The 26,607-nt window shown below is 43.6% G+C and overlaps 1 protein-coding gene across 1 annotated transcript in view; it reads right to left on the bottom strand.

Annotated features, from left to right (window-relative positions):
• Positions 1 to 26,607, bottom strand: part of LOC139385165 (leucine-rich repeat-containing protein 49-like) — a 58,839-nt gene that overhangs the window by 12,603 nt on the left and 19,629 nt on the right. The window contains 6 exon segments of the mRNA XM_071130251.1: positions 5,646 to 5,741; positions 5,858 to 6,036; positions 6,245 to 6,322; positions 9,370 to 9,453; positions 10,990 to 11,137; positions 16,497 to 16,558. Coding sequence (XP_070986352.1) covers positions 5,646 to 5,741; positions 5,858 to 6,036; positions 6,245 to 6,322; positions 9,370 to 9,453; positions 10,990 to 11,137; positions 16,497 to 16,558 — 647 coding nt within the window.

Genomic DNA, 26,607 nt, shown 5'->3' with positions numbered 1-26,607 from the left:
GTCTGCTGCACCTTTTAGTGCATATAAGACCTGGCAAGATGCTGTCCAGGTAAGCAGAGACAAAGAACAGAGAGGAATCAAGGAGAGTGGTCTGACAACCTGTAAGAGAGGCTTTGTACTGTGAGCAAGAACAGGACGAAGAGAGGATACGAAGATGGTCAGACATGTGTGCTGACCCAGAAGGAGAGTGCTGAAGTGGGAAACAGGGGAGATTCTGGTACAAATTAAGGTGTATTGGAACAGAGGAGAGATTAAAATGTTGATTGACTTGTGATTATCATGTAATAACCATGACAGGACATTCTAAAGACCACTATCAAGGCTGTGGCTGCAGAGGGACAAAAGAGAGCAGTTTGTTATCAAGCTGCAGGGTTACAGGTCTAGAGTTGACTCCAGCCCTAGGAGAAAGAAAGGTGAATGTGAGCCAGAGAGATTCAGGACACTAGGGTTAAAGGTCACATAGCTACAGTGTTAAGCCATGTATTGGCCACCATGACTACTGTGTCTCTATAGGACCACCTGTGTGTGTGTGTGTGTGTGTGTGTGTGTGTGTGTGTGTGTGTGTGTGTGTGTGTGCTTGTGTATGCATGCAAGCGTGCGTGTGTGTGTGTGTGAGTGAATGAGAGTCAGTAAACTGCCCATGGCTGCCTCAGAGTTCAGTCATTAACACCTGCTGTAATACTCCATTTCCCCTCAGAGTTTTAATAACCTGGGAGAAAACCCAACCTTAACAAAACAACCCAGGAATTACATTAGCTAATAGACACAACCTCCAGATAATCCTAACATTCAGTACGAGCCGATTCCAAGAATCCAGCAGTGACTGACAGACTAGCGTCTGACTCAATCATGGAGAACAATTTTTCTAGCAGGCCGTGTTGCTAGCAGGCCGTGTTGCTAATCTAAGACGACCCACCATACGGTGGGTGTAAAACTCAATCTTAATCAAACAATGTCGCGTTTCAAGGAAGCGCCGCGTCTGACACCGAGGGGCAGGCGAGGAACGTGAGGGGTGATGACTGGTGATGTAAGAGCAAGGGGGTACTACTGGCCACACGGAGGAAAGCATCTCGTCCAGGGAGCTACTAGCTGGAGGTCTCCTCATTCACACACACACACGCACACACACACACTGGGAGACCCAGGCCCCACGGAGCAGAGCGGAAGTCTGGGCCAGCGATAGACAAGACAAGTGAAAGACGGTGCTAATCTTCAGGACACGCCACACCTCTCAGAGGTGGCTTTGCCAAATGTACTAAATCAAAAGCAGTTGGACAGACAGACAGAGACAGACAGAGAGGGATAGTGAGATAGAGAGAGAGACAGAGACGAGAGCGAGAGAGAGAGAAAGAAAGACAGACAGAGAGAGAGAGAGAGAGAGAGCGAGAGAAAGGAGACTCTGGGTAATATGTAGATAGAGTAAAGAAGAGTGATGGTAACTTTTCATCCCTTTCTGGGGAAGTCTGGAAGCATGCCATCAGCCCACTCTGCATTGTGTCATGTATTGTTTCTGGTAATCACTCTTGATAGACTGCCAGGTGCCTCCAAATCCCCTCCTGAAACACTTAGAGGAAGAGGAGACACAAAGATGATCAAACTGAGGAAAGTCTAACTGTGGAAAACATTTCCTGATGTGTTCAGCAGCTCAATTATCTGGACCTAATCCAGCAGGAGCTTCAAAACGATGTCTGTCATGAGCCTACATGTGTATGATAGCACCACATAAGGAACATGGTTATTTAGCTTGTCATGATGTGAGAAGAACCTTTCAAAATGTTCTAAACTGAAAGAAAAATGTAATTGTTCAAGCAATTTCTCTATTAGCATGGTAGCAGATCTGTACAGTGTCTGCAATAAAGCATGAAAATGATAGTCAGAGGAGTTGGCTAGAGCTGACACAGATCTGGAACCAGGCTATTTCTGTATGTCTCTCCTGGCATGATGTAGAGTAAGATCTGGAATCAGGCTATTTCTGTATGTCTCTCCTGGCATGATGTAGAGTAAGATCTGGAACTAGGCTATTTCTGTATGTCTCTCATGGCATGATGTAGAGTAAGATCTGGAACCAGGCTATTTCTGTATGTCTCTCCTGGCATGATGTAGAGTAAGATCTGGAATCAGGCTATTTCTGTATGTCTCTCCTGGCATGATGTAGAGTAAGATCTGGAACTAGGCTATTTCTGTATGTCTCTCCTGGCATGATGTAGAGTAAGATCTGGAACCAGGCTATTTCTGTATGTCTCTCCTGGCATGATGTAGAGTAAGATCTGGAACTAGGCTATTTCTGTATGTCTCTCCTGACATGATGTACAGTACGATCTGTAACTAGGCTATTTCTGTATGTCTCTCCTGGCATGATGTAGAGTAAGACCTGGAACCAGGCTATTTCTGTATGTCTCTCCTGGCATGATGTAGAGTAAGATCTGGAACTAGGCTATTTCTGTATGTCTCTCCTGACATGATGTAGAGTAAGACCTGGAACCAGGCTATTTCTGTATGTCTCTCCTGGCATGATGTAGAGTAAGATCTGGAACCAGGCTATTCCTGTATGTCTCTCCTGACATGATGTAGAGTAAGACCTGGAACCAGGCTATTTCTGTATGTCTCTGCTGGCATGATGTAGAGTAAGATCTGGAACTAGGCTATTTCTGTATGTCTCTCCTGACATGATGTAGGGTAAGATCTGGAACTAGGTTATTTCTGTATGTCTCTCCTGACATGATGTAGAGTAAGATCTGGAACTAGGCTATTTCTGTATATCTTCGGCATGATGTAGATGTAACATTTATTGAATGAAGTGTTATGGTTTATTGAAGTGTTTCTGAGTGGTGGTGACATCAGATTCTCTCGCTCATTCCCAGACTTCCTTCTCCCATCATAAGTAGAACTTGAAGATTGATGTGCTTGCCCCTCCACCTGCTTGGAGACCCAGCGTGCCACTGTATTAATGAATATATACATAGCATGTGGGCACTGATGTCTCTTCTCTAACTCTCTGGCCAGCCCCAATATTGGATTTCTGGGTAATAACTCTTCCCTCCTGTCATATCTCAAGGGAACCGTGAATGAATAAATGTTCCTCCAGTCTGCTCACAAAGGAATATAAAACAGAGGCTACTATCCAGCAGTCGGACGGGCACGGGCACACCCGCGCGTATACACACACACACACACACACACACTTGTTTCTGCACGCACACACGCTAACCCACACACTCACGAACAGACATTCACACAAAATTTGCTAGCCCTCACAGAGACAACCATTCTCCTACTCCATCTCTCATCCTAACACACTAAAAGGGGTTCCCTCCTTCCTCCATTCTAAACGCACTGTCAACATTTGCTCCTGTCTTAATTCTTCTCCAGCTCAGGTCGGACTGCTAATGACAAACAGAGATGACAACATATGTTTCCTTTTACCTGCTGAGGGGCAGGGGCCCATTTCAGTCAACCCATATAATTTACCACTCCAGCTTGGTGTGGAAAGGGGAGCTTGAAAAGGCCATTGACTATACTGATAAACACTTACAGCATTAATACACCAATTCTAGCCAACTAGGTATAATTGCACAAGGTTAGCCAAGGTTCATGCCTCTGTGTGTGCCAAACATCACCATTTTGCAGTGACAAGTGTTCTGAAGTTATGAGGTGCATGACTTTCACTGGGCACAGTCCTTTAAGCTAGTTTCTCAAGGGAAGTCAAATCAAACGATTCAACTAACCTGCATCACATCTATTTATCTTTATGTGGTTGTTAATTATTCAGCAGGACTTTAGCTGGCCCTCTCTCACATGCTCTTATAAAGACGATGATCCATGTGTCTTCATATGGCAGCAGCAGTAACGTGTGAACTGTCACACGCTGATTTTTCTGTGATGAATGTGAACATTGCCGGTCACACCCAGGGAACAACAGATAGCATATCCAGAGCTAATGGATCTAATCATGCAGACGCCAGCGGTGATTCTTTCTCAGAAGCAATGTGGGGACAGAGCAGAGGGCAGCCTCCAGGCCCTCCATCTCTCAGAGAGGAAAACCCTCCACACCAGGGGGCCCCCCTGCTCCCCCTGCCTCCCTCCCCGGTCCCAGAGCAGAACCAGATGTGGAGGACAGAGAGAGACAGGCCCAGCTCTGCCCAGCTTGTGGGAATGAAGAACCCTTTCTGTCTTTTGAGGATTAAGGAGGAATATACCGGACCAGAACAGACTATCAATCCGGAGATAAAGCAAATCATTCTTACCATGGGATGACAGAGGGTCATACCTGTAGAACATCACATCTATAAATCACTGCTCAGTCCATCTATCATCTTCTCTTTTATACTTTCAGGAATAGGAACATTCCCATGGGCATATTTACTGTAAGACACCCAAAGGAGTGAATACCAAGCATCACAAACATACATCAACTACATGAAACAGACAGAGAGATGACAAACTGCACTTAGACAAAGGACAGTACGAGGTTATAGATGTAAAACATCATAAAATGGTTATTCTCTTTTATCCTATTGGACAATTGCGCACAACAATAAAAAACGGTTAACGTTACAGATAAGTAGACCACATCACACCGAATGGTGAATCACTTGAGCTCTAGCCTTGGCCCCTTTCGCGACACAAACTGCTATAAGTGAGCCTATAAGTGAATTAGGGCCATGAAGGATTGCGCTTCCGGGACATTTTCATATCCTGGAGGAAGAAAGCAACATGTAATAATAGTGGTTGACACTGCCACAGTGTCCATCTCAGCCTGACTCCTTATAACTCACAGGACTGGTATACAGTCCCTCCAGGAGGAGTTAGGGCCTGCAGCACGGGGGCTAAGCCTGGTCAGGCCAGGCTGGGGGAATGGCCATATGGAGAACAAGGTCTCACCCTCTAAACCTCACAATAAAGTTAGCTAACTAAGTAATGGGGCCCTGTGCAGTTTTGGGAAAATCTTCAGTGTAACGACTAACGAGTGTTAGAGGGTGAAATGTTGAGTGTGTAAAGCAGAGGGAACCATGTCTCTATGGAGGGAACCATTATAGATGAGGGATATCCTTTTGCATGCTAGTGTATAGTGAAGACAGTCAACAGGAGGCTGGTGAAGGGAGGACGGCTCATAATAATGGCTGGAATGGAAAGGTATTAAAACATATAGAAACCATGTGTTTGATATTATTCCATTAATTTCGTTCCAGCCATTACAATGAACCGTCCTCCCCAGTTAAGGTGCCACAAGCCACCTGTGGTAGACACCAGTCATCTGACACATATGGAACCCAGGAGAATGAAACAAAATCCTCAAATGTGCTCCAACCATACAGTTTTATTGGCTAAACTTGAAATAATTATAATGTGTGAACAATTATAACGGGACCATGTTTTATTGCATTGGAATAATGTTTACATTCCAATATCCTATCCCCTGTGAGTACGCGTATCAGTGGAGGCTGCTGAGGGGAGGACGGCTCATAATAATGGCTGGAACGCAGCAAATGGAATGGCATCAAACACATGGAAACCATGTGATTGATGTATTTGATACCATTCCACCTATGCCGCTCACGCCATTACCACAAGCCCGTCCTCCCCAATTAAGTTGCCACCAACCTCCTGTGATGTGTATGTATTCCTGGGTGTGGTGTAGTACTAACTTGGGGTCTCGAGGACTGTTGGGGCGACTGGTGGAGCGTATCCGGGTCTCACTGCCCCCTGTTGGCCTGTCCGGAGCCGACACCGGACTCACCCGTCTGGCAGAACAGAAAACATATTATGTATACCTCTATAACAGTCCTGCAACTATAACTACTGTCTTCCAGAGCCCAAAGTACAACCCCTATGCACGGCCCCTCCCCCCTAACGCTACCTGAGCTGCTCATCCGGAGAAGGTTCCAGTGCAAGGCCATTGGTCTGGGCGGGACTGTGGGCGGGGCTTGCTTCAGGGCTGACTTCCTCCTTGGCTCCGTTCTGAGCCGGGTACTCCAGGCAGGCCCTGACCCCCTCCCACTGCAGTGCTGCATTACGGATGGCCAGACGCCGCTTCTCCTGCACATACACAGAAACGCACGCAGACAGGCACACACACGATCACACGCACACACACAAGCACACATGCATGCACAAACATGCGCGCACACACAAGGAACAGAGCAGGGTTCAGTTGGCATTGGTCCTCAGCAGGGCACACAGAGGACAGGATGATATTATGAAACTGAAATCTCTCTCCTGCTACAGACAAATACATTCCACCTACCTTGCTTGTCACTGAGGAGTCCTGAGACTTGAGTCCAAGTTGAGTGTAGAACTGCTGAGGCACAACATGTGCAGGACTCTATGAACACAAATACACATGTACTGTTTATCTTCAAAAAATAAAACTTCAAATGTTATTCTAACTGATAGACTGTCACTTAGCTTACATTACTTACAAACTAGCCTATCTTACCAATACCTAGTCTCAGTTACAAAGGCTCTGTCTGTAATAACAAGGTACAATTTGTGTGTGCTGTACTGTATATGCCCCATATCTCTCAACAACTGTCTCAGCATTACTGCAGCAGCAGAATCCGTGTTGACTGTAGCAGAGGCAGCAGCAGTACTTCTGTGCCACCCCCACCCTGCAACAAGAAAGAATGCAGCTCTCTCTCTCGCTTTCTCTTCGATTTCATTTTTTTGTTGTTGTCTTTATTCATGTCAGTTTTGTTACACACAGGTATGGAATGGAATGCTCCACTCCCACACACAGAGGACGGCTGGCAAACAGGATTGATAGTGGATCATTCTGAGACTACATGAACCCTCATGGAGCATTCCATTTATCATTATTTCCTCAACTAGCTCAATTAGCTGGCTTGGATTACACACAGGCAATTAAACTTCCTCTAGACCTCTTGCTGATCTCTCAGTATGGATCAGTCAATACAGCAGGAAGGCAGGAACACACACATCAATATACAGTATATAATGAGCAAAAATATAAACGCAACATGTGAAGTGTTTCATGATCTGAAATAAAAGATCCCAGAAATGTTCCATTACCCTGTTAGTGAGCATTTCTCCTTTACTAGATAATCCATCCACATGACAGGTGTGGCATATCAAGAAGCTGATTAAACAACTGTCACGACTCCTGCCGAAGGTGGCTCCCCTTCCTGTTCGGGTGCCACTGATCTTTTTCTCCCCCTCCTTGTCTGTTTATTATTTACACCTGTGTTTAGTTAGGTTAATTAGTTGGGCTTTATTATCCAGCCGTCCCGCCTGCTGGGTGTGCGGGATTGTTTTTTTGTGTACTCGTGTACACGCTTGTAAGTCACGGTTGTTCGTGTACGTGTGTTATTCAGGACTGTTTAGTTCCTCTGTGTTTTGGGGCATTTGTTTGAGTGGGGTCGTTTTCACCTGTGTGGTGAATAAAGAAGTAGTGCTACTCTGAACTCTCTGTTTCCTGCGTCTGACTTCTTCCTCCACTACACCCCAGGCATTACAACAACATGATCATTACACAGGTGCACCTTATGCTAGAGGACAATAAAAGGTCAATGTAAAATGTGCAGTTTTGTCACACAACACAATACCACAGATGTCTTAAGTTTTGAGGGAACATGCATTTGACATGCTGACTGCAGGAATGTCCACCAGAGCTGTTGCCAGAGAATTAAATGTTAATTTCTCTACCATAAGCTGTCTCCAACATCATTTTAGAGAATGTGGCATTACGTCCAACCGGCTGAGGCCTAAAACTGCAGATCACGTGTAACCACGCCAGCCCAAGACCTCCACATTCGGCTGAGACCAGCCGGCCGGACAGATAATGAAACTGATTAGTATTTCTGTCTGTAATAAAGTCATTATTATTAAGGGGAAAACTCATTCTGATTGGCTGGGACTGGCTCCCCTGTGGGTGGGCCTATGCCCTCCCAGGCCCACCCATGGCTGCGCCCCTGCCCAGCCATGTAAAATCCATAGATTAGAGTCTAATGAATTTATTTCAATTGACTGATTTCCTTATATGAACTGTAACTCAGTAAAATCATAGAAATTGTTGCACGTTGCGTTTATATTTTTGTTCAGTATAGATAGATACAGTACAGTATGCATTCTCTAACACATAGAGGTACAGTACAGATAGACACTGATTGAACAAGCATGTTTTGGTCATTTGAACTGAAATCATAACCAGTCTCAAACAAAGGTTGGTGGGATCTGATATTCTTCAAAAGGAACTGAGCACTTAGAAACCCTGTAGTTAGAACAGTTATGTGAGGAACACTTATGGAAAAGATAATGGAGGAAAAAGACAAATGACTATTGAAGTGGATTGAAAAACTTGTAGCTACAGTCACTGTTATTTGAGCCCCCTTGGAAAAATAACTTTTTTTCTAAACAGACACCACGCCAAGCTACATAAATGCAGGGTTACTGGGGTATAGTGGGTTGAGCCTTCATCTCCCTACTATAATGCTCCCATTGATCAACTCATGGTTGGGCGGTTAATGCAAAGCAGATGACTCCTCTTTACATGACAAGCGAACACCACGGTGCATTTCAAGTAGTTAAGAATTAGTGGCCATTGAGGAGCAGCCCTCAGAGCGCTTTAGGTATCATCTGAGATAACTGCTTACCGGGACCTCAGCATCAACAGAAATTGCTTACAGACATATGACAGCATATCATACAAGTTGATATAAATGATTTAATACATTGTTCAACATCAAAAACGGCCCTCTTGCCCTCTCCTTAAACAATGCACTTATAGTGTAACTCCCACAACATTAGTCATCCTCATCCACTGTCTACAAGGGGTTATGCAGTGTATGTTACATGTGCAATGAGTTTAAACAAAAGCACACCTAACATCCTATTGTACTCATAATAAACCCTAATGGCTAGCAGACGATAAGCATGTTCATATTGTGACTAGTTTTGGCTCTTCATATGAATAAACAGGAAATGTTTTGGAGGTAAAAATGTTTTAACAAACAGCATTGAGGGACAAGGAGTTTGGTTATTGTCCAAATAAGCACTTTCCACAAATGAAATCTGTATGGCTTAATTATGTTGTTGACATGCATCCGGCAGAAAAGCTTATATAACATGTTAAATGCCACAAAATATTTGAAATATTTGGTTAATGACTTAAACTCTCACCAGCTAGTCTGCTCTGTACGTATCAATGACCTGGGACATTATTTGAATTCCACTTTATCGTTGTGGAGTTTTTCCTCTTATGTGACAATCAGCCAGCTAACATCAGTTGTATATATGTCAGAACAGAATAACATATTGTTCAGTCAACATGGCGAGATATCTGCAATAGTAACAGTATAGTGCAGTATGTTAAACGCAAATATGTACAGAGTCAACATGAGGTAAGTCAGGTACCTTGTGCATGGCCTGCTTGTGACTCTCCCTCTTCTTCTCATCCTCCTTCCGGGCCGTGACGCAGGCCATACGTCTCTCCTCCTCCTGCAGAAAAGAGGGCCAATAACACAATCAGGGTGTCGCTCCATTCAAGGACGAGTCTGAATTATTCAACATGAGACGGAGGCACAGTCAGAATAATGTCTGATATGTTGGCTGCAGGTTTTCCCTCTGCAGGAAGGACCAGTTGGAGAGACAACATCTCCTGCTGCATCACAGGATTATCTGTCTCTCTAATATTCGGCTGCAGCCTCATCTGAACTGAGCCCAGCTGTTTGGGTGTGCCAGGCAGAGCTCCCAGCATGCAATGCACCAGCAGAGACAATATGAGACTGCCAGCTGAGCTCTAGGGGATGTTTAGAGCTGGCTACTCTGTGACGATTCGGCTGAGAAAGGATTCCTTGATATGGTTCACTGAAAATGCTGCCATGGCCCCAGAATCAAAGCGCTATCTTTCATACCCTTTGCATAATGTTTTTTCTATAAGGGAAGGTCTTTTAGCAAAAACACTTTGTAACAAAAAAGTTAGATCAGTGAAATGTTGTATTTTTGTATTTTATTAGGATCCGCATTAGCTGTTGCAAAAGCAGCAGCTACTCTTCCTGGGATCCACACAAAACATGAAACATAATACAGAATGGCATAATACAGAACATCAATAGACAAGAACAGCTTACGGACAGAACTACATTAAAAAAAATGTAAAGGCACACGTAGCCTACATATCAATGAATACACACAAAATATCTAGGTCAAATAGAGGAGAGGCGTTGTGCCGCGAGGTGTTGCTTTATCTGTTTTATTAAACCAGGTTTGCTGTTTATTTGAGAAATATGAGATGGAAGTTCCATGCAATAAGGGCTCAAATCAGTTTGTGCAGAGGATCTTAAGTGCTGTCACAACTAGGCTATGTGTAATAGTATCAATAATGCATTGTCATCCTTTCCCACTAATTAGTAGACTAGATTATTAGGTGAAATAGCGCTGAATATGTGTCATTAACACTGTTCATTTCCCCGTTAACAAACCCAGTCTGTTGTGTTGACACAGATATCCCACAAGGAGCAAAGGTAACAGTTTCCTGGCATCTATTGATTATTTTCTGTCTCAAAGCAAGAGGAGTTCAGCTCCTCCACATCTGCAGCCAGCTTTAACCCTTATTTTACTCATACATTATATCTGACTGCCTTGGCACTGACAGCAAGTATGTTATATCTCAAACTATGTTACTACCAGTCACATAGAGCGAGTGCTCATCTGTGGAAAGTTGTGCAAATCAGATTCTGATCTCAGGAGGACTTTCCCATCCTATTGGCTGCAGGCCATTACCTTCATATTCTAAGGGTAAGGTGTGTGTGTGGTGTACCTCAGGGTTCATGTAGCCTACAAGCTCAGACCTGCGTGTTGCCTGCCTGCTTAACAGCTTTCAAATGCATGAACCTCTGAACTCTAGTGCCTCGTATGTAGTGTGAATACAATGACATCATGTTTGACGGGCAATTCAGCTTTTATCCCTATGGATATCAAGCATGTGGTAGTTTCAAGGATTCTGTAAAGTGTTACACCGAGCGTATGTCTTACCGTGACACGTTTCATGTCCAGCTGTCTGAGTTGAAGCACACAGCGCAGGGCGGCCTGCTTGTACCATGTCTCCAGGGCTACTGGGTTCCCATCCAGGGTGAGCTCAGAAAGGGAGCACGACTCTCCCAGGCAGGCTAGCTCATCAAAACTACACACAGAGAGAGAAAACACACACCACAAAGGTCATTAACAACTATCAATGGGATAAATACAATATCAAATCACATGCGGCGAATACAACAGGTGTAGACTTTACCGTGAAATGCTTACTTACAAGCACTTAACAAACAATGCAGTTTTAAGAAAATATAGTTAAGAAAATATTTAAGAAATAAACTAAAGTAAAAAAATTTTTTAAGTAACAATAAAATAACAACAATGAGGCTATATATACACAGGGTACCAGTACCGAGTCAATGTGCGGGGGCACATGTTAGTCAAGTTCATTTGTACGTGTACGTAGGGGTAAAGTGACTATGCATTGATAATAAACAGCGAGTAGCAGCAGTGTAAAAACAAAGGGGGTGTGTCAAGAAAATAGTCTGGGTGGCCATTTAATTAATTTTTCAGCAGTCTTGTGGCTTGGGGGTAGAAGCTGTTAAGGAGCCTTTTGGACATAGACTTGGCACTCCAGTACCTCTTGCCGTGTGGTAGCAGAAAGAACAGTCTATGACTTGGGTGACTGGAGTCTTTGACAATTTTTTAGGCATTCCTCTGACACCGCCTAGTATATTTATTGGGTTCCCGAGTGGCACAGCGGTCTAAGGCACTACATCTCAGTGCTTGAGGCGTCACTACAGACACCCTGGTTCGAATTCAGGCTGGATGGCAACCGGCCGTGATTGGGAGTCCCATAGGGTGGCGCACAATTGGCCCAGCATCGTCCGGGTTTGGCCAGTGTAGGCCGTCATTATAAATAATAATTTGTTCTTAACTGACTTGCCTAATTAAATAAAGGTTAAGTAAAAAAATGTATATATACTACCGTTCAAAAGTTTGCGGTCACTAAGAAATGTCCTTGTTTCTGAAAGAAAAGCAATTTTTTTGTCCATTAAAAAAACATGAAATTTATCAGAAATAGTGTAGACATTGTTAATGTTGTAAATTACAATTTTTGCTGGAAACGGCAGATTTTTTATGGAATATCTACATAGGCATACAGAGGCCCATTATCAGCAACCATCACTCCTGTGTTCCAAGTAGTTAACCCTGGTGCACAACTGAGCAAGAGGACAAGTACATTAGAGTGTCTAGTTTGAGAAACAGATGCCTCACAAGTCCTCAACAGGCAGCTTCATTAAATAGTACCCACAACATCAACAGTGAAGAGGTAACTCCGGGATGCTGGCTTTTCTAGGCAGAGTTGCAAAGAAAAAGCCATATCTCAGACTGGCCAAGAAAAATAAAAGATTAAGATGGGCAAAAGAGGCTCTGTCGTAACCGGCCGCGACCGGGAGGTCCGTGGGGCGACGCACAATTGGCCTAGCGTCGCCCGGGTTAGGGAGGGCTTGGTCGGTAGGGGTGTCCTTGTCTCATCGCGCACCAGCGACTCCTGTGGCGGGCTGGGCGCAGTGTACGCTAGCCAAGGTGGCCAGGTGCACGGTGTTTCCTCCGGCGCATTGGTGCGGCTGGCTTCCGGGTTGGATGTGCGCTGTGTTAAAGAAGCAGCGGCTTGGTTGGTTGTGTATCGGAGGACGCATGACTTTCAACCTTCGTCTCTCCCGAGCCCGTACGGGAGTTGTAGCGATGAGACAAGATAGTAGCTACTACAACAATTGGATACTACGAAATTGGGGAGAAAAAGGGGTAAAATTCAAAAAAATAAAAATTAAAAAAAATAAGAAAAAAGATGGGCAAAAGAACACAGACACTGGACAGACAAACTCTGCCTAGAAGGCCAGAATCCCGGAGTGACTCTTCACTGTTGACGTTGAGACTGGTGTTTTGCGGGTACTATTTAATGAAGCTGCCAGTTGAGGACTTGTGAGGCGTCTGTTTCTGTTTCTCAAACTAGACACTCTAATGTACTTGTACATGCTCAGTTGTGCACTGGGGCCTCCCACTCCTATTTCTATTCTGGTTAGAGACAGTTTGCGCTGTAATTGTGAAGGGTGAAGTACACCGTGTTGTACGAGATCTTCAGTTCCTTGGCAATTTCTCGCATGGAATAGCCTTCATTTCTTAGAACAAGAATAGACTGACAAGTTTCAGAAGAAAGTTCTTTGTTTCTGGCCATTTTGAGCCTGTAATCGAACCCACAAATGCTGATGCTCCAGAAACTCAACTGGTCTAAAGGCCAGTTTTATTGCTTCATTAATTAGCACAGCAATTTTTAGCTGTGCTAACATAATTGCAAAAGGGTTTTCTAATGATCAATTAGCCTTTTAAAATTATAAACTTGGATTAGCTAACATAACGTGCCATTGGAACAAAGAAGTGATGTTTGCTGACAATTGGCCTCTGTACGCCTATGTAGATATTCCATAAAAAATCAGACCGTTTCCAACTACAATAGTCATTTACAACATTAACAATGTTAAAAACAAGGACATTTCTAAGTGACCACAAACTTTTGAAGAAGTAGGTTAAATACAGTTGAAGTCGGAAGTTTACATATATTTAGGTTGGAGTCACTAAAACTAATTTTTCAAGCACTCCACAAATTTCTTTTTAACAAACTATAGTTTTGGCAAGTCAGTTAGGACATCTACTTTGTGCATGACACAAGTCATTAAAAAAAAAAAATGTTTACAGAAAGATTATTTCACTTATAATTCACTGTATCACAATTCCAGTGGGTCAGCAGTTTAAAGTTGACTGTGTCTTGGACAATTCCAGAAAATAGAAGCTTAGAAGCTTCTGATAGGCTAATTGACATAATTTGAGTCAATTGGAGGTGTACATGTGGATGTATTTCAAGGCCTACCTTCAAACTCAGTGCCTCTTTGCTTGACATCATGGGAAATAAAAATAAATCAGCCAAGACCTCAGAAAAAAATGGTAGACCTCCACAAGTCTGTTTCATCCTTGGGAGCAATTTCCAAACGCCTGAAGGTACCAAGTGCAAACGCAGCCGTCATACCGCTCAGGAAGGAGACGCGTTCTGTCTCCTAGAGATGAACGTACATTGGTGCGAAAAGTGCAAATCAATCCCAGAACAACAGCAAAGGACCTTGTGAAGATGCTGGAGGAAACAGGCACAAAAGTATCTATATCCACAATAAAATAAGTCCTATATCGACATCCACTCAGCAAGGAAGAAGCCATTGCTCCAAAACCGCCATAAAAAAGCCAGACTACGGTTTGCAACTGCACATGGGGACAAAGATCGTACTTTTTGGAGAAATGTCCTCTGGTCTGATGAAACAAAAATAGAACTGTTTGGCCATAATGACCATCGTTATGCTTGAAGAAAAAAGGGGGATGCTTGCAAGCCGAAGAACACCATCCCAACCGTGAAGCACGGGGGTCGCAGCATCATGTTGTGGGGGTGTGTTGCTGCAGGAGGGACTGGTGCACTTCACAAAATAGATGGCGTCATGAGGAAGGAAAATTATGTGGATATATTGAAGCAACATCTCAAAACATCAGTCAAGAAGTTAAAGCTTGGTCGCAAATGGGTCTTCCAAATGGGTCTTCCAAATGGACAATGACCCCAAGCATACTTCCAAAGTTGTGGCAAAATGGCTTAAGGACAACAAAGTCAAGGTATTGGCGTGGTGAATAAAGTGGTGATCCTAACTGACCTAAGAAAGGGAATTTTTACTAGGATTAAATGTCAGGAATTGTGAAAATGTATATGGCTAAGGTGTATGTAAACTTCCGACTTCAACTATATATATATAGTTGTATGTATGTATGTGTCCTGGATGGCAGGAAGCTTGGCCCCAGTGATGTACTGGGCTGTAAGCCTTACGGTCGGATACCGAGCTGTTGCCATACCAGGCACTGATGCAACTATATGTTAATATGATGAGTAATTCACTTAGAAAAGCTCCCCCAACCTCTATTTTTGTTGAATTAACCTTATAATCCATAGGTCGACAATACCACCACGCTTTCACAAAGCGTCTCAGATTAGGAATGCTGATCTAGGATCAGGTCCCCCTAGTCCATATAATCTTATTATGGCAAAATGAATCCAATATTAGCTCTCCTACCCTAAGACCCTTTTTGAATACCCAGGGCCTAGAACTCAACAAAAATAAAACATGGAAACGTGCTAATTGGTCCTGGGGCTGGCAGTGGAAGAAGGCATTGAAAGTAACAGACATGGCCTGGGGCTGGGTGAACAGAGTTTTAGATGGGAAGAGAATAACTAGGCTAAACAGGGTGGTAGGTAGCCAAGCTAACTAGGGTGGCAGGTGACCAAGCGGTTAGGAGCGTTGGGCCACTGAACGTTGGGCCGCTGGTTCAAATCCCTGAGCTGACTAGGTGAAAATAATCGGTCGCTGTCCCTTTGAGCAAGACACCTAATCCTAATTGCTCCTGTAAATCACTCTGAATAAGAACGTCTGCTCAATGACAAATATGGAAATGTAATGTAAACAGTACAGTTGGTTCACCATGTGAATATAAATAGTGTTCTCGGCACTGTTTGCACAGAGAACTTCTGATTGGCCTAATTGTGATAATGATCGCTTCAACCAAAGGCTTTGCTGAGCCTGGGATGGCTTCTCCCTCAGCTACAGCTATGCAGACGTCAAATAAAGGCACGTGTTATCCACCAGGACTTCACTGTGCATAGTAGCCTACATTTCTCAGACGATTTAAATCAAAAGGCTCTGACAGAGGATCAAATGCAAGCCAGATTAGACTAGATGTTGTATTTTGCCATCATTATTGATTTATATAAGCTTTATGTTTGGGCAAGGCAGGCTTTAAATTATTTATTTCCTGCCTAAAACAGAGTGGGCTAGCAAGAGCTGCCATGAGAAATTAATCACATCAGGAGTCAACTGTGGCCCTCTGGACTGGCAACACTGTCTTATTAAATCAGGACTTCACAGGACCGTTTTCACAGGCAGAGACAGTGCTACTTCAGCATTCAGCCCCTGTCCTCCTGACTGAACTCAATGACAACTATTTATATAAGGCTAAGGGAGGTAAAAGGCAGAGCCACAAACCACACAAGGAAAAAAGAACAGGGGTTTGAAAACTCTCTCTATAGTAACAAAACAGACTTTCCATTCATGAGACATGCCGACACACCATCTCTTAGCAACCCAGCAGTATAGTAGTTTGTTAGTCACTGGGGTAGGGAGAGACTGCCCACCCCAGCAGTACAGTAGGTTATTAGCCACTTGGGAAGGGAGAGACTGCCCACCTCAGCAGTCATTCAGTGTGTGCTCAGAGAGAGAGAGACCAGGCAGTATGGGTCCTCCTCTGCAGCAGAGGCCAGACCTAGCCCTGCGCTATAGGGAGCTGGCTGGGAGGGGAACCTGCCAGCACTGTGCTCTGTGGAGAGGAGGGGGTTAAGCAGTAGCAGCAGTAGCAGCAGATCTTACCTGGTGATGCTGTTGCAGCTGAGAAAGAGGCGCTGGAGGCAGGGCAGCTGGTCTACCTCTGTCTAGACAAAAAGAGGGAGAGAAAGAGGGGGATGAAGAGAGGAGAGGGTGCTCTAGAGGGGCTTGCGTTGTGGTAGCGGTGGGGCACTGCACAGTCACAGCGTGGCTCAGATCTTCCCATCCCTCTCCATTCCCTCAGTCACCTTGCAGCTCCCAGATACAGCCCCATCCGCCCTGCGCGCGCAGGCACACTGCCGCGGCTGCACAGAGAGGGGAGGGGGAGAGCAAGAGAAGGGGAGGGAGAGAACAGGAGTGCGCTAATGCAGTGATCCCCTGCTGCAGGAACTCGCTCACTCACTCTGCTTATAGAAGAGAGAGAGAAGAGAGAGAAAGAGGGGGCTACTGGCACACAGAAACACACAGAGACACAGCCCAGCAGCAGAAGAAGAACAAAGGGAAGGCGACAGCGATATGGGCATATTATGAATTCAACAGGAATAGATTAAAGTCTCCAGTGGTGCCGTTGTCATGGAATCTGTTTCACCATCAGGCTGTTTCAGGATCAATGGAGGAGGGAGTCTGGGGGAGGATGGGAGGATGTGAGGAGGACCAGCAGGCTGGCTGGCTGATGAGGACACAGAGGCACAGGCAATGTCACAGCCAGCTACAGAGGGTAGGACAGGGGATGGCAGTGGAGATGACGTGTTCAGCCTCGCAGTAGGGCAGGGCAACCTCATTAGCTGCAACTTTCGAAGCCTTCTCCTGCACTGCTGTAGTGTGTCTCTGAGGATGAATGATCTGCGCTGGGATGCGTGTGTGTGTGCGGACACTGCCAGGAGGGACTTAAAGCGCTGTCAGCCCATACTGCAGACACACAATACCTCACATACAGCTACTGTACAGCCTCTACCAGCAATGAGCTGGTAGAGCTTAACCTAGCAGCCATCCACATAAACTCCCTCTACACTACCACAATATTCATCCACATAAACTCCCTCTACACTACCACAATACTCATCCACATAAACTCCCACTACACTACCACAATACTCATCCACATAAACTCCCTCTACACTACCACAATACTCATCCACATAAACTCCATCTACACTACCACAATACTCATCCACATAAACGCCCTCTACACTACCACAATACTCATCCACATAAACTCCATCTACACTACCACAATACTCATCCACATAAACTCCCACTACACTAACACAATACTCATCCACATAAACTCCCACTACACTACCACAATACTCATCCACATAAACACCCTCTACACTACCACAATACTCATCCACATAAACTCCCTCTACACTACCACAATACTCATCCACATAAACTCCCTCTACACTACCACAATACTCATCCACATAAACTCCCACTACACTAACACAATACTCATCCCCATAAACTCCCACTACACTACCACAATACTCATCCACATAAACTCCCTCTACACTACCACAATACTCATCCACATAAACTCCATCTACACTACTACAATACTCATCCACATAAACTCCATCTACACTACCACAATACTCATCCACATAAACTCCCTCTACAGTACAATACTCATCCACATCAACTCCCTCTACACTACTACAATACTCATCCACATAAACTCCCACTACACTACCACAATACTCATCCACACACGCTCACTTGCACGCACACCCCCACCCCCCCATTCTAACAACCCAAACGCCCACCTGCCAGATTAGCCTAATGGAGGTACTCCTTTCATCTGTGTGGGTGAAAGACGTGATGCCCAGTTATAGTGGATTCCCTCTGATCAGTCTACTACACCTGGTCGTCTACTACAGCTCTCACTATGCCGAGGGCCAACTGGTCAGCCACTGGACTAGAGCACAACATTGTGTAATGGCCATGCTGACCTCTAAAGCCATATCCATGCTCTCTGTTACATTAATCAGATCTGTGGGGCTTTGTCATTTAGTTTAGTTTATTAATTCGACCATTTAAAAAACAAGTACACACAAAACTTGAAAAACCCACACATGCACATGAGTAAAATCATGGAGGATAACACACAATAAAGTCTGGGACTTATTTTCATTGTGGTCCTCTTGAAACAAGATGGCTAGGAAAGATCGAACACGGTTGAACAAAGTATGACAGCAAGATAATAAAACATAAAAACAAAGAAGAATAACATCCATCTCATCATTGCAGTTACAACGTAACTGGGCACAGAAGACATCAAACAGTTTTGTACTTTTCAGAGCTGCCCAGAGAGGACCTTGTTTTATGGGCAGAGACAACTCAGTCCACTCTCAGGCTCCAGTATACAAGAAAGTACCTTTCCCAGCATTACTCCTGAACCTGTATAAGCACACATTAGCAACACCTGATCTGGTGCTGTGATTGTGTGCATCCCTAACATGGGAAAAGTAATAATTTAGATATCTGGGTGCAGAACCATAAATACTCCTGTAAACCAAACCCAGTCTAATCTGGGACACCTTAGCCTCAACAGGCAGACAGTTGAGTTCCTGAATGCAGCTCCTGCCTATGTGAGTATGTGGACTCACCTTCAATACTATCCTGATCAGCATATTGTGGGCTATCTGGAGCTTCCCCTTCATAAGCTTAGATAAGCCCCCAAACCAGGAAGTACTCGCATAGTCAAAACTGCATTGAATGAGGGCAGTGTCTAGCACTCTCATGGAGTCCTTATCAAGCAGCTTAGACATTCTAGCCAAAAACTTAGTCTTGGCATTAACCTTCCCTAGCACTTTAGTGGCCATGTTCACACCTCCCAAGCTTCCATCCCAGGTAGCTAACAGAGGTTTTAGTAGTCAGGACCTCACCCCCTAACTCCACTCTGATTTCAGAGGACCTACACAATTTCGGTCTGGACCCCAAAATAATTGCCTCAGTTTTACCTAAGTACAGAGATAGCTTATTATCTCCAAGCTATTTGCTAAAGCTAGTAAGCGCTGTGCTAAGTATGCTCTCCAACATTGTTTTACTTTTGTGAGACAACAGAGGTGTAGAGTCATTCGCATAAAGGAAAAGACGGCAATAACATATCGTTTATATACTGTAAAAACAGTAGAGCCCAAGCACGCTCCCCTGCGGAATGCCACAACTCATTTGTTTTGCCTGAGACAGCGAACCATTAACCTCTACTACCTTCTCCCTACTTGACAAATAGGCCTCCAGTTTGGAGATTAGGAGACAGTGGTTAACTGTATCAAAGGCCTTCTGTAGGTCCAGCAGTACCATTCCACACAGATTCCCCTCATCAATCTCTTTCCTAATGAAGTCAGTCAAGTAAAGTAGACATGAATCAGTGGAGTATGTTCTTATAAAACCCGACTGAAAATCATACATTAGACTGTTTCTTGACATATTCATAAATTTGCTCATGTACAGTACAACTCTCTCCAGGATATTTGGTGTTTTACTAAGGATAGATACGGGCCTATAATTCTCAGGGTCAGACTTTATCCCCTTCTTATACAGAGGTATAACTTTAGCTTGTTTCATGTCCCTGCGAAAGATGCCTTGTTCAAGAGAGAGATTAACAATATGCGTAATATAAGGGGCAATTTGCTCAGCAGAATCTCTAAGAAACCTTGCAGGAATATTATCCAGGCCTGTGGCTTTGGAGCATTTAAGTTCTGCTAGTATACTGGCTATTTTGTATGTTGCTACATTTGCAAAATAAAAAGAGTTTGGCTGAACCCTTAACTCGGAATAATACTTCTTGACTTGGTCGTTTCCATTCAAACTGGAGGGCAGCTTGCTAACTAGCTTGCTGGCAACAGAAGTAAAAAAAAGAGTTGAATTATGTCACGTATCCCCCCGGTACTGCTGCTCATTCTGTTCACCAGTTCCGGAGGTCGACGTCAATGGCCTTCTAGGCTGTACTGAACTGTGTCATTACGCACACCTGGTTCCAATTCCTCACTGATTGTGTTTGTATAAATGTGCCATTTGTTTCCCCATTGGGCTGTCGATTATTGTTCCTATATCCGTTGGTTGTGTGAGTACCTATGCGTTGTCTTAGCCTGCGCTTGGTGTTTTGTGCATTGTGTATTACCGGTCCCGTGTCATTCTATGAGCTTTACCCTCGCTCTTTTGTTTGGGTACATCCCAGTGTATTGTATACGTGTTTGTTTTGGGTGTATTAAAAACCCGAATTATGTATTCCTGCGCCTGTCTCCAAATCCTTTACACCAGCGTGACAAATTAATTGGCAACCTCTGCATATACCATCTCCCCCCTGATGTTCAGTCCTATACTGTTTAGCTTGTTTTTAGTAGTACTACAGCCTAATTCCTTAAATGATTTTCAAAGATTTTTAGGGTTATTTGTTCTCAATGATTTTTATCAGCAAAGTAACCCCTCTTAGCTTCATCCATCCTGCTCTGTGCTTCATTTCTGTGGTGTTTAGGACAAAATCAGGTTTCTCTTGAGAGTTCTTACATTTCTTAAAGGCCTTATTCTCTGCTTTACTCAGATGTCTAATGGGAGCCATCACATTCACCACTTTAAGGAATCTACATTTAAAGGCTTCCCAGGCACTGTCTACCACTACACTATCGAGCACAGGTGACCAGTCAATTTTACCCACTTGCTCCCTAAACAGTTCAACAGAGTATTTTTTGAGTCCTCTGATTCAAACAGTTTTGTGACCCTTAAATATATATATTTAAAAATCGTACTTGTGCAAAATGTAATAAAATGATCACTGATTCCATAGACTATTACTCCACTCTGCAATATTTAGAACTTATCAGACACTAATATTTAAGTCAATTGTACTTTGCACTGTTTCACATACCCTGGTGGGATCTTTTATCATTTGGGTCAGAGCAAGTGATCTACAGAAGTGCATAAATACATTGTGGGTTGGTCTATCCTTTTGCAGACATCAGTATTGAAATCCCATAACACAATGATTTCCTTCACCATCACTAGTAGCAGCCCAAAAGCTAACTGTCAGGCTAGCTGCCTGCAACCAGAACACTGGACCAAATCCAAGGGCACAGCTTAGAAAAAATAACATTAATAGTGCATGTTAGATTCAAATGTGTGCCTGGTGCAATAAACAGACAAAACTAGTACTGACCACACCAATAATATATATGGATTCACTACAAAATGTATAATACACTGTAAATAATATACAGTACTGAATTAGTCTAAATAATTTGTCCAGTATGTTAAGGCAGCTGAGTTCTCATAGATCAATATTACTTATGAATAGCTCATGCTGTAAGCATATGACCCAGATAGTAAAGTACATTAGAAGCCCATGAGATAGACACTGCGTTAACATCCAAGGGAAACATTAAAGTCAAAATAATAAAGGACAGACATCAACATGCCTTAATCTCTCATTCCACTCTGCTACCACATGAAGGGCAAAGCTTGGGCAAAGCTTTCATGGGGTCCGATTGACTTAAACATTAATATAATTCAAAAGTCTGATACTCATATTCCTTTTGTTTACGTTATGTTCATACCCCCTGGGCTCTAACACTCAATCATTATCAAAATGCATGTTTCCCTTGGAAAAAGATTCATGGCAAATGCAGGAGAAGGCTTCTAAAGCTGCAGCTAATGAGGATGAAACAAACTAAACAGGGCCAGGCACAGAATAGAACAAAACTCTCCTCGTCCCCCGTATGGCCTGTTGCTGCACCATCCTGCTCAGCTACAGTGCTGACTTTTTCCACATTTTGTTATGTTACAGCTTTATTCTAAAATGTATTAGTGTTATTTTCCCCTCATCAATCTACACACAATAACCCATAATGACAAAGCAAAAACTGTCTTTTAGACAATTTTGCAAATGTATTAAACATTTTAAACATCACATTTACATAAGTATTCAGACCCTTTATTCAGTATCTTGTTGAATCACCTTTGGCAGCGATTAAAGCCTCAAGTATTTTTGGGTATGACGCTACAAGCTTGGCACACCTGTATTTGGGGAGTTTCTCCCATTCTTCTCTGCAGATCCCCTCAAGCTCTGTCAGGTTGGATGGGGAGCGTCGCTGCACTTCTATTTTCAGGTCTCTCCAGAGATGTTCGATCAGGTTTAAGTCTGGGCTCCGGCTGGGCCACTCAAAGGACATTCAGAGACTTGTCCCAAAACCACTCCTGCGTTGTCTTGGATCTCTCTGTACTTTGCTCCGTTCATCTTTCCCTCGATCCTGACTAGTCTCCCAGTCCCTGCCGCATGCTTCACCGTAGGGATGGTGCCAGGTTTCTTCCAGACGTAACACTTGGCATTCAGGCCAAAGAGTTCAATCTTGTTTCTCATGGTCTGAGTCCTTTAGGTGCCTTTTGGCAAACTCCAAGAGAGCTGTGGGAAGCCTTTCTAGGAAGCCTTTTACTGAGTGGCTTCCGTCTGGTCACTATTCCATAAATGCCTGATTGGTGGAGTGCTGCAGAGATGGTTGTCCTTCTGGTTCTTGGTCACCGCCTTGACCAAGGTCCTTCTCCCCCGATTGCTCAGTTTGGCCGGGCGGCTAGCTCTAGGAAGTCTTGGTGGTTCCAAACTTCTTCCATTTGGGGCGGCAGGGTAGCCTAGTGGTTAGAGTGTTGGACTCGTAACCTGAAGGTTGCAAGTTCAAATCCCCGAACTGACAAGGTACAAATCCGTCGTTCTGCACCTGAACAGGCAGTTAACCCACCTGTCCACAACCTCAAACAGTCACACTCCAAACTCCACTACGGCCAAGACCAAAGAGCTGTCAAAGGACACCAGAAACAAAATTGTAGACCTGCACCAGGCTGGGAAGACTGAATCTGCAATAGGTAAGCAGATTGTTTTGAAGAAATCAACTGTGGGAGCAATTATTAGGAAATGGAAGACATACAAGACCACTGATAATCTCCCTCGAAGATTGGGAGAATGTCATATGGTCAGATGAAACCAAAATATAACTTTTTGGTAAAAACTCAACTCGTCGTGTTTGGAAGACAAAGAATGCTGAGTTGCATCCAAAGAACACCATACCTACTGTGAAGCATTGGGGTGGAAACATCATGCTTTGGGGCTGTTATTCTGCAAAGGGACCAGGGCGACTGATCCGTGTAAAGGAAGGAATGAATAGGGCCATGTGTTGTGAGATTTTGAGTGAAAACCTCCTTTCATCAGCAAGGGCATTGAAGATGAAAAGTGGCTGGGTCTTTCAGCATGACAATGATCCCAAGAAGTGGCATAGCCAGTCTCCAGATCTCAACCCCATAGAAAATCTTTGGAGGGAGTTGAAAGTCTGTGTTGCCCAGCAACAGCCCCAAAACATCACTGCTCTAGAGGAGATCTGCATGGAGGAATGTGCCAAAATACCAGCAACAGTGTGTGAAAACCTTGTGAAGACTTACAGAAAACGTTTGACCTCTGTCATTGCCAACAAAGGGTATATAACAAAGTATTGAGATAAACTTTTTTTATTGACCAAATACTTATTTTCCACCATAATTTGCAAATAAATTCATAAAAAATCCTACAATGTGATTTTCTGGATTTTTTTCTCTCATTTTGTCTGTCATAGTTGAAGTATACCTATGATGAAAATTACAGGCCTCTCTCATCTTTTTAAGTGGGAGAACTTGCACAATTGGTGGCTGACTAAATACTTTTTTGCCCCACTGTATACAGAATGGTGTCGTCTGCGTAGAGGTGGATTAATGAATCACCCGCAGCAAGAGCGACATCATTGATATAAACAGAGAAAAGAGTCAGCCTGAGAATTGAACCCTTTGGCACCCCCATAGAGACTGCCAGAGGTACGGACAACAGGCCCTCCGATTTGACACACTGAACTCTATCTGAGAAGTAGTTGGTGAACCAGGCGAGGCAGTCATTTGAGAAACCATGGCTGTTGAGTCTGCCGATAAGAATACGGTAATTGACAGAGTCGAAAGCCTTGGCCAGGTCGATGAAGACGGCTGCAGAGACAGGTGCGAGGGAGGCTGTAATCTCTGCCATTTGCAACACTGCTTTTATAGGAATATTTCTCTACTGCTACTTGAGTACACGCATTAACAGTACTGTCTACAAATTATGAGGATTTATATTTATTTAATCCCTGTAACGTAACAAATTGGGGGAAAAGTCAATGGGTCTGAATACTTTCCGAATGCACTGTATGTGCATGTCAGTGGCAGTGTGCAATGGGTTACAAAATAAAGCCATAGCCTACTTTAGGCATAAACAAAAGAAGGCTACTGTATGCATACAGTACCGTCAACCCACCACACCACTCAGTGACTTAGTTAGGGGGACTTTAATGGTGGGCTGCTCTAACACAATTACTGTATAAACAACTAAGGAGAAGAGGAGTGCATTCACTTCATGCCGTTCAGGCACCATTACACAACACTTTTAATGTGCTGTCTTCTACAGTTTATCAGAGTACACCCAATATGTTCTCCCTGTTTATTATGCTTATTATACATTTTGGTTGAACCAAAAGATTACATGTAAAAACATTTTATGAAATTGGAAACAATTAAATATATATGTGAAATTAAATTAAACAATAATATATGTTGATGATAATGCTAACAATACCCTAATATATTCAATATGCTGTAAACTATTGTCTTTTAGCAGTTTCACTCAATTCCTTATCAACCTAATAATTATGACACCCCTCACTATTGTCATTTGTTTCACTAATTGCACTATTTGTCTACATAACCTGGTTCAAGCATTCCTGACATTACCCCGAAGAAGGCACAGTGACGCCGAAACGTTGATGTTTTACACAATAAATGACTAGGAGTTTATACATATGGTGTGTGTGACTCTCTTTGTTTTTATAGCTTACTGTCTCTAACACTAACAGTATTACAGGGATGCTGCCTCCGCAGGGGTGCTGTAAAATCAATCACTGCATAAATTATGAGAGAGACAGGTGCGAGGGAGGCTGTAATCTCTGCCATTTGCAACACTGCTTTTATAGGAACATTTCTCTACTGCTACTTGAGAACACACATTAACAGTACTGTCTGCTGCTGCATCCCCATAGTGACAGGAACGCTCTACTCCTGAAATAAAGACATTAGATGACTGTGCGCTCCCACTCACAGTGTCACATAGTAGGCTTTGAGGAGAACGCTGCAATGAATCCTTATAACATACATTTCTGCATGCTGACAATGCAATTCATACCACAGTATGAGCACATAGTCTACCACACATACACCTGCTTCCCAGACTGAATATTCACCTCTGCTTCTCCGTCAGTGCAACAGCACTTCCAGCTCCGACCGTGGCTGAGTCTATATTTAGACACAGTCTCAGACAGAGTGATGTCATCACTGGGCTGATGGGGTGCATAAAAAAAGCCCACTGTCTGTCCACCACTGTCTATCTCATCTTCTAACAGCAGGGGACCAGAGAGTAGGAGTTGTGTCTGAACCTGGTGTCCGTCTCTCTCCTGCGTGTCCTGGGCTTCACCTCTACAGCTCAGCTCCACCCAAGCTATGCTGACAGCTGACGTGTGTTAGATTTTCTCACACACTGAGGAGCTCCCCTAAAACCATTACTGTGCCAACACAGCCTCTCATAACCTCTGTCTCTGCTGCACGCAACAACACTACAAACAGAAGCGCCAACAAACGTGTGTGTGTGAGAGAGAGAGAGAGAGATCCTTAGTAAGTGCTACTGGTGACCTGGTCATTCAATGGCTGAGGTTGCTTAAGTTACTTGTCTTTTAGAGAGTGCATACAATATACAGACTAAAACCATACAGAACAGTATCTCACCCATTCATCACAAACAGTGTTACTCTGTTACCATCATCTCCAAACTGTTCCATTTTAGGTGTCATTTAAGATGGTTTTCTAGGGTAAACAAACCTTTCAGACATGTACCATATGTAGCACAGTACCCAAAGGGTTATACATACAGAATGTCTAAAATACTGGCCTTCCATGTAACTGAGCCCAATGTTTAAGTGTAGGTTTAAACCTGTTTGGAAAAGTGCACTTCAATGTATTTGTCTTTCCCTTCAAGTCCTTTCCAAATATCCACTCTATTCCTCTCTAGAATGAAAAGGAAAACCTTTTAAGACACCTGAAAGTATCTGTGTTTAGTTTGCGC

The sequence above is a fragment of the Oncorhynchus clarkii genome, chromosome 26 (genome assembly GCF_045791955.1).
Source record: "Oncorhynchus clarkii lewisi isolate Uvic-CL-2024 chromosome 26, UVic_Ocla_1.0, whole genome shotgun sequence".
NCBI classification, from domain to species: Eukaryota; Metazoa; Chordata; class Actinopteri; order Salmoniformes; family Salmonidae; genus Oncorhynchus; species Oncorhynchus clarkii.
The sequence above is the reverse complement of the archived record's forward strand: the minus strand, read 5'-3'. Positions and strand labels throughout refer to the sequence as shown.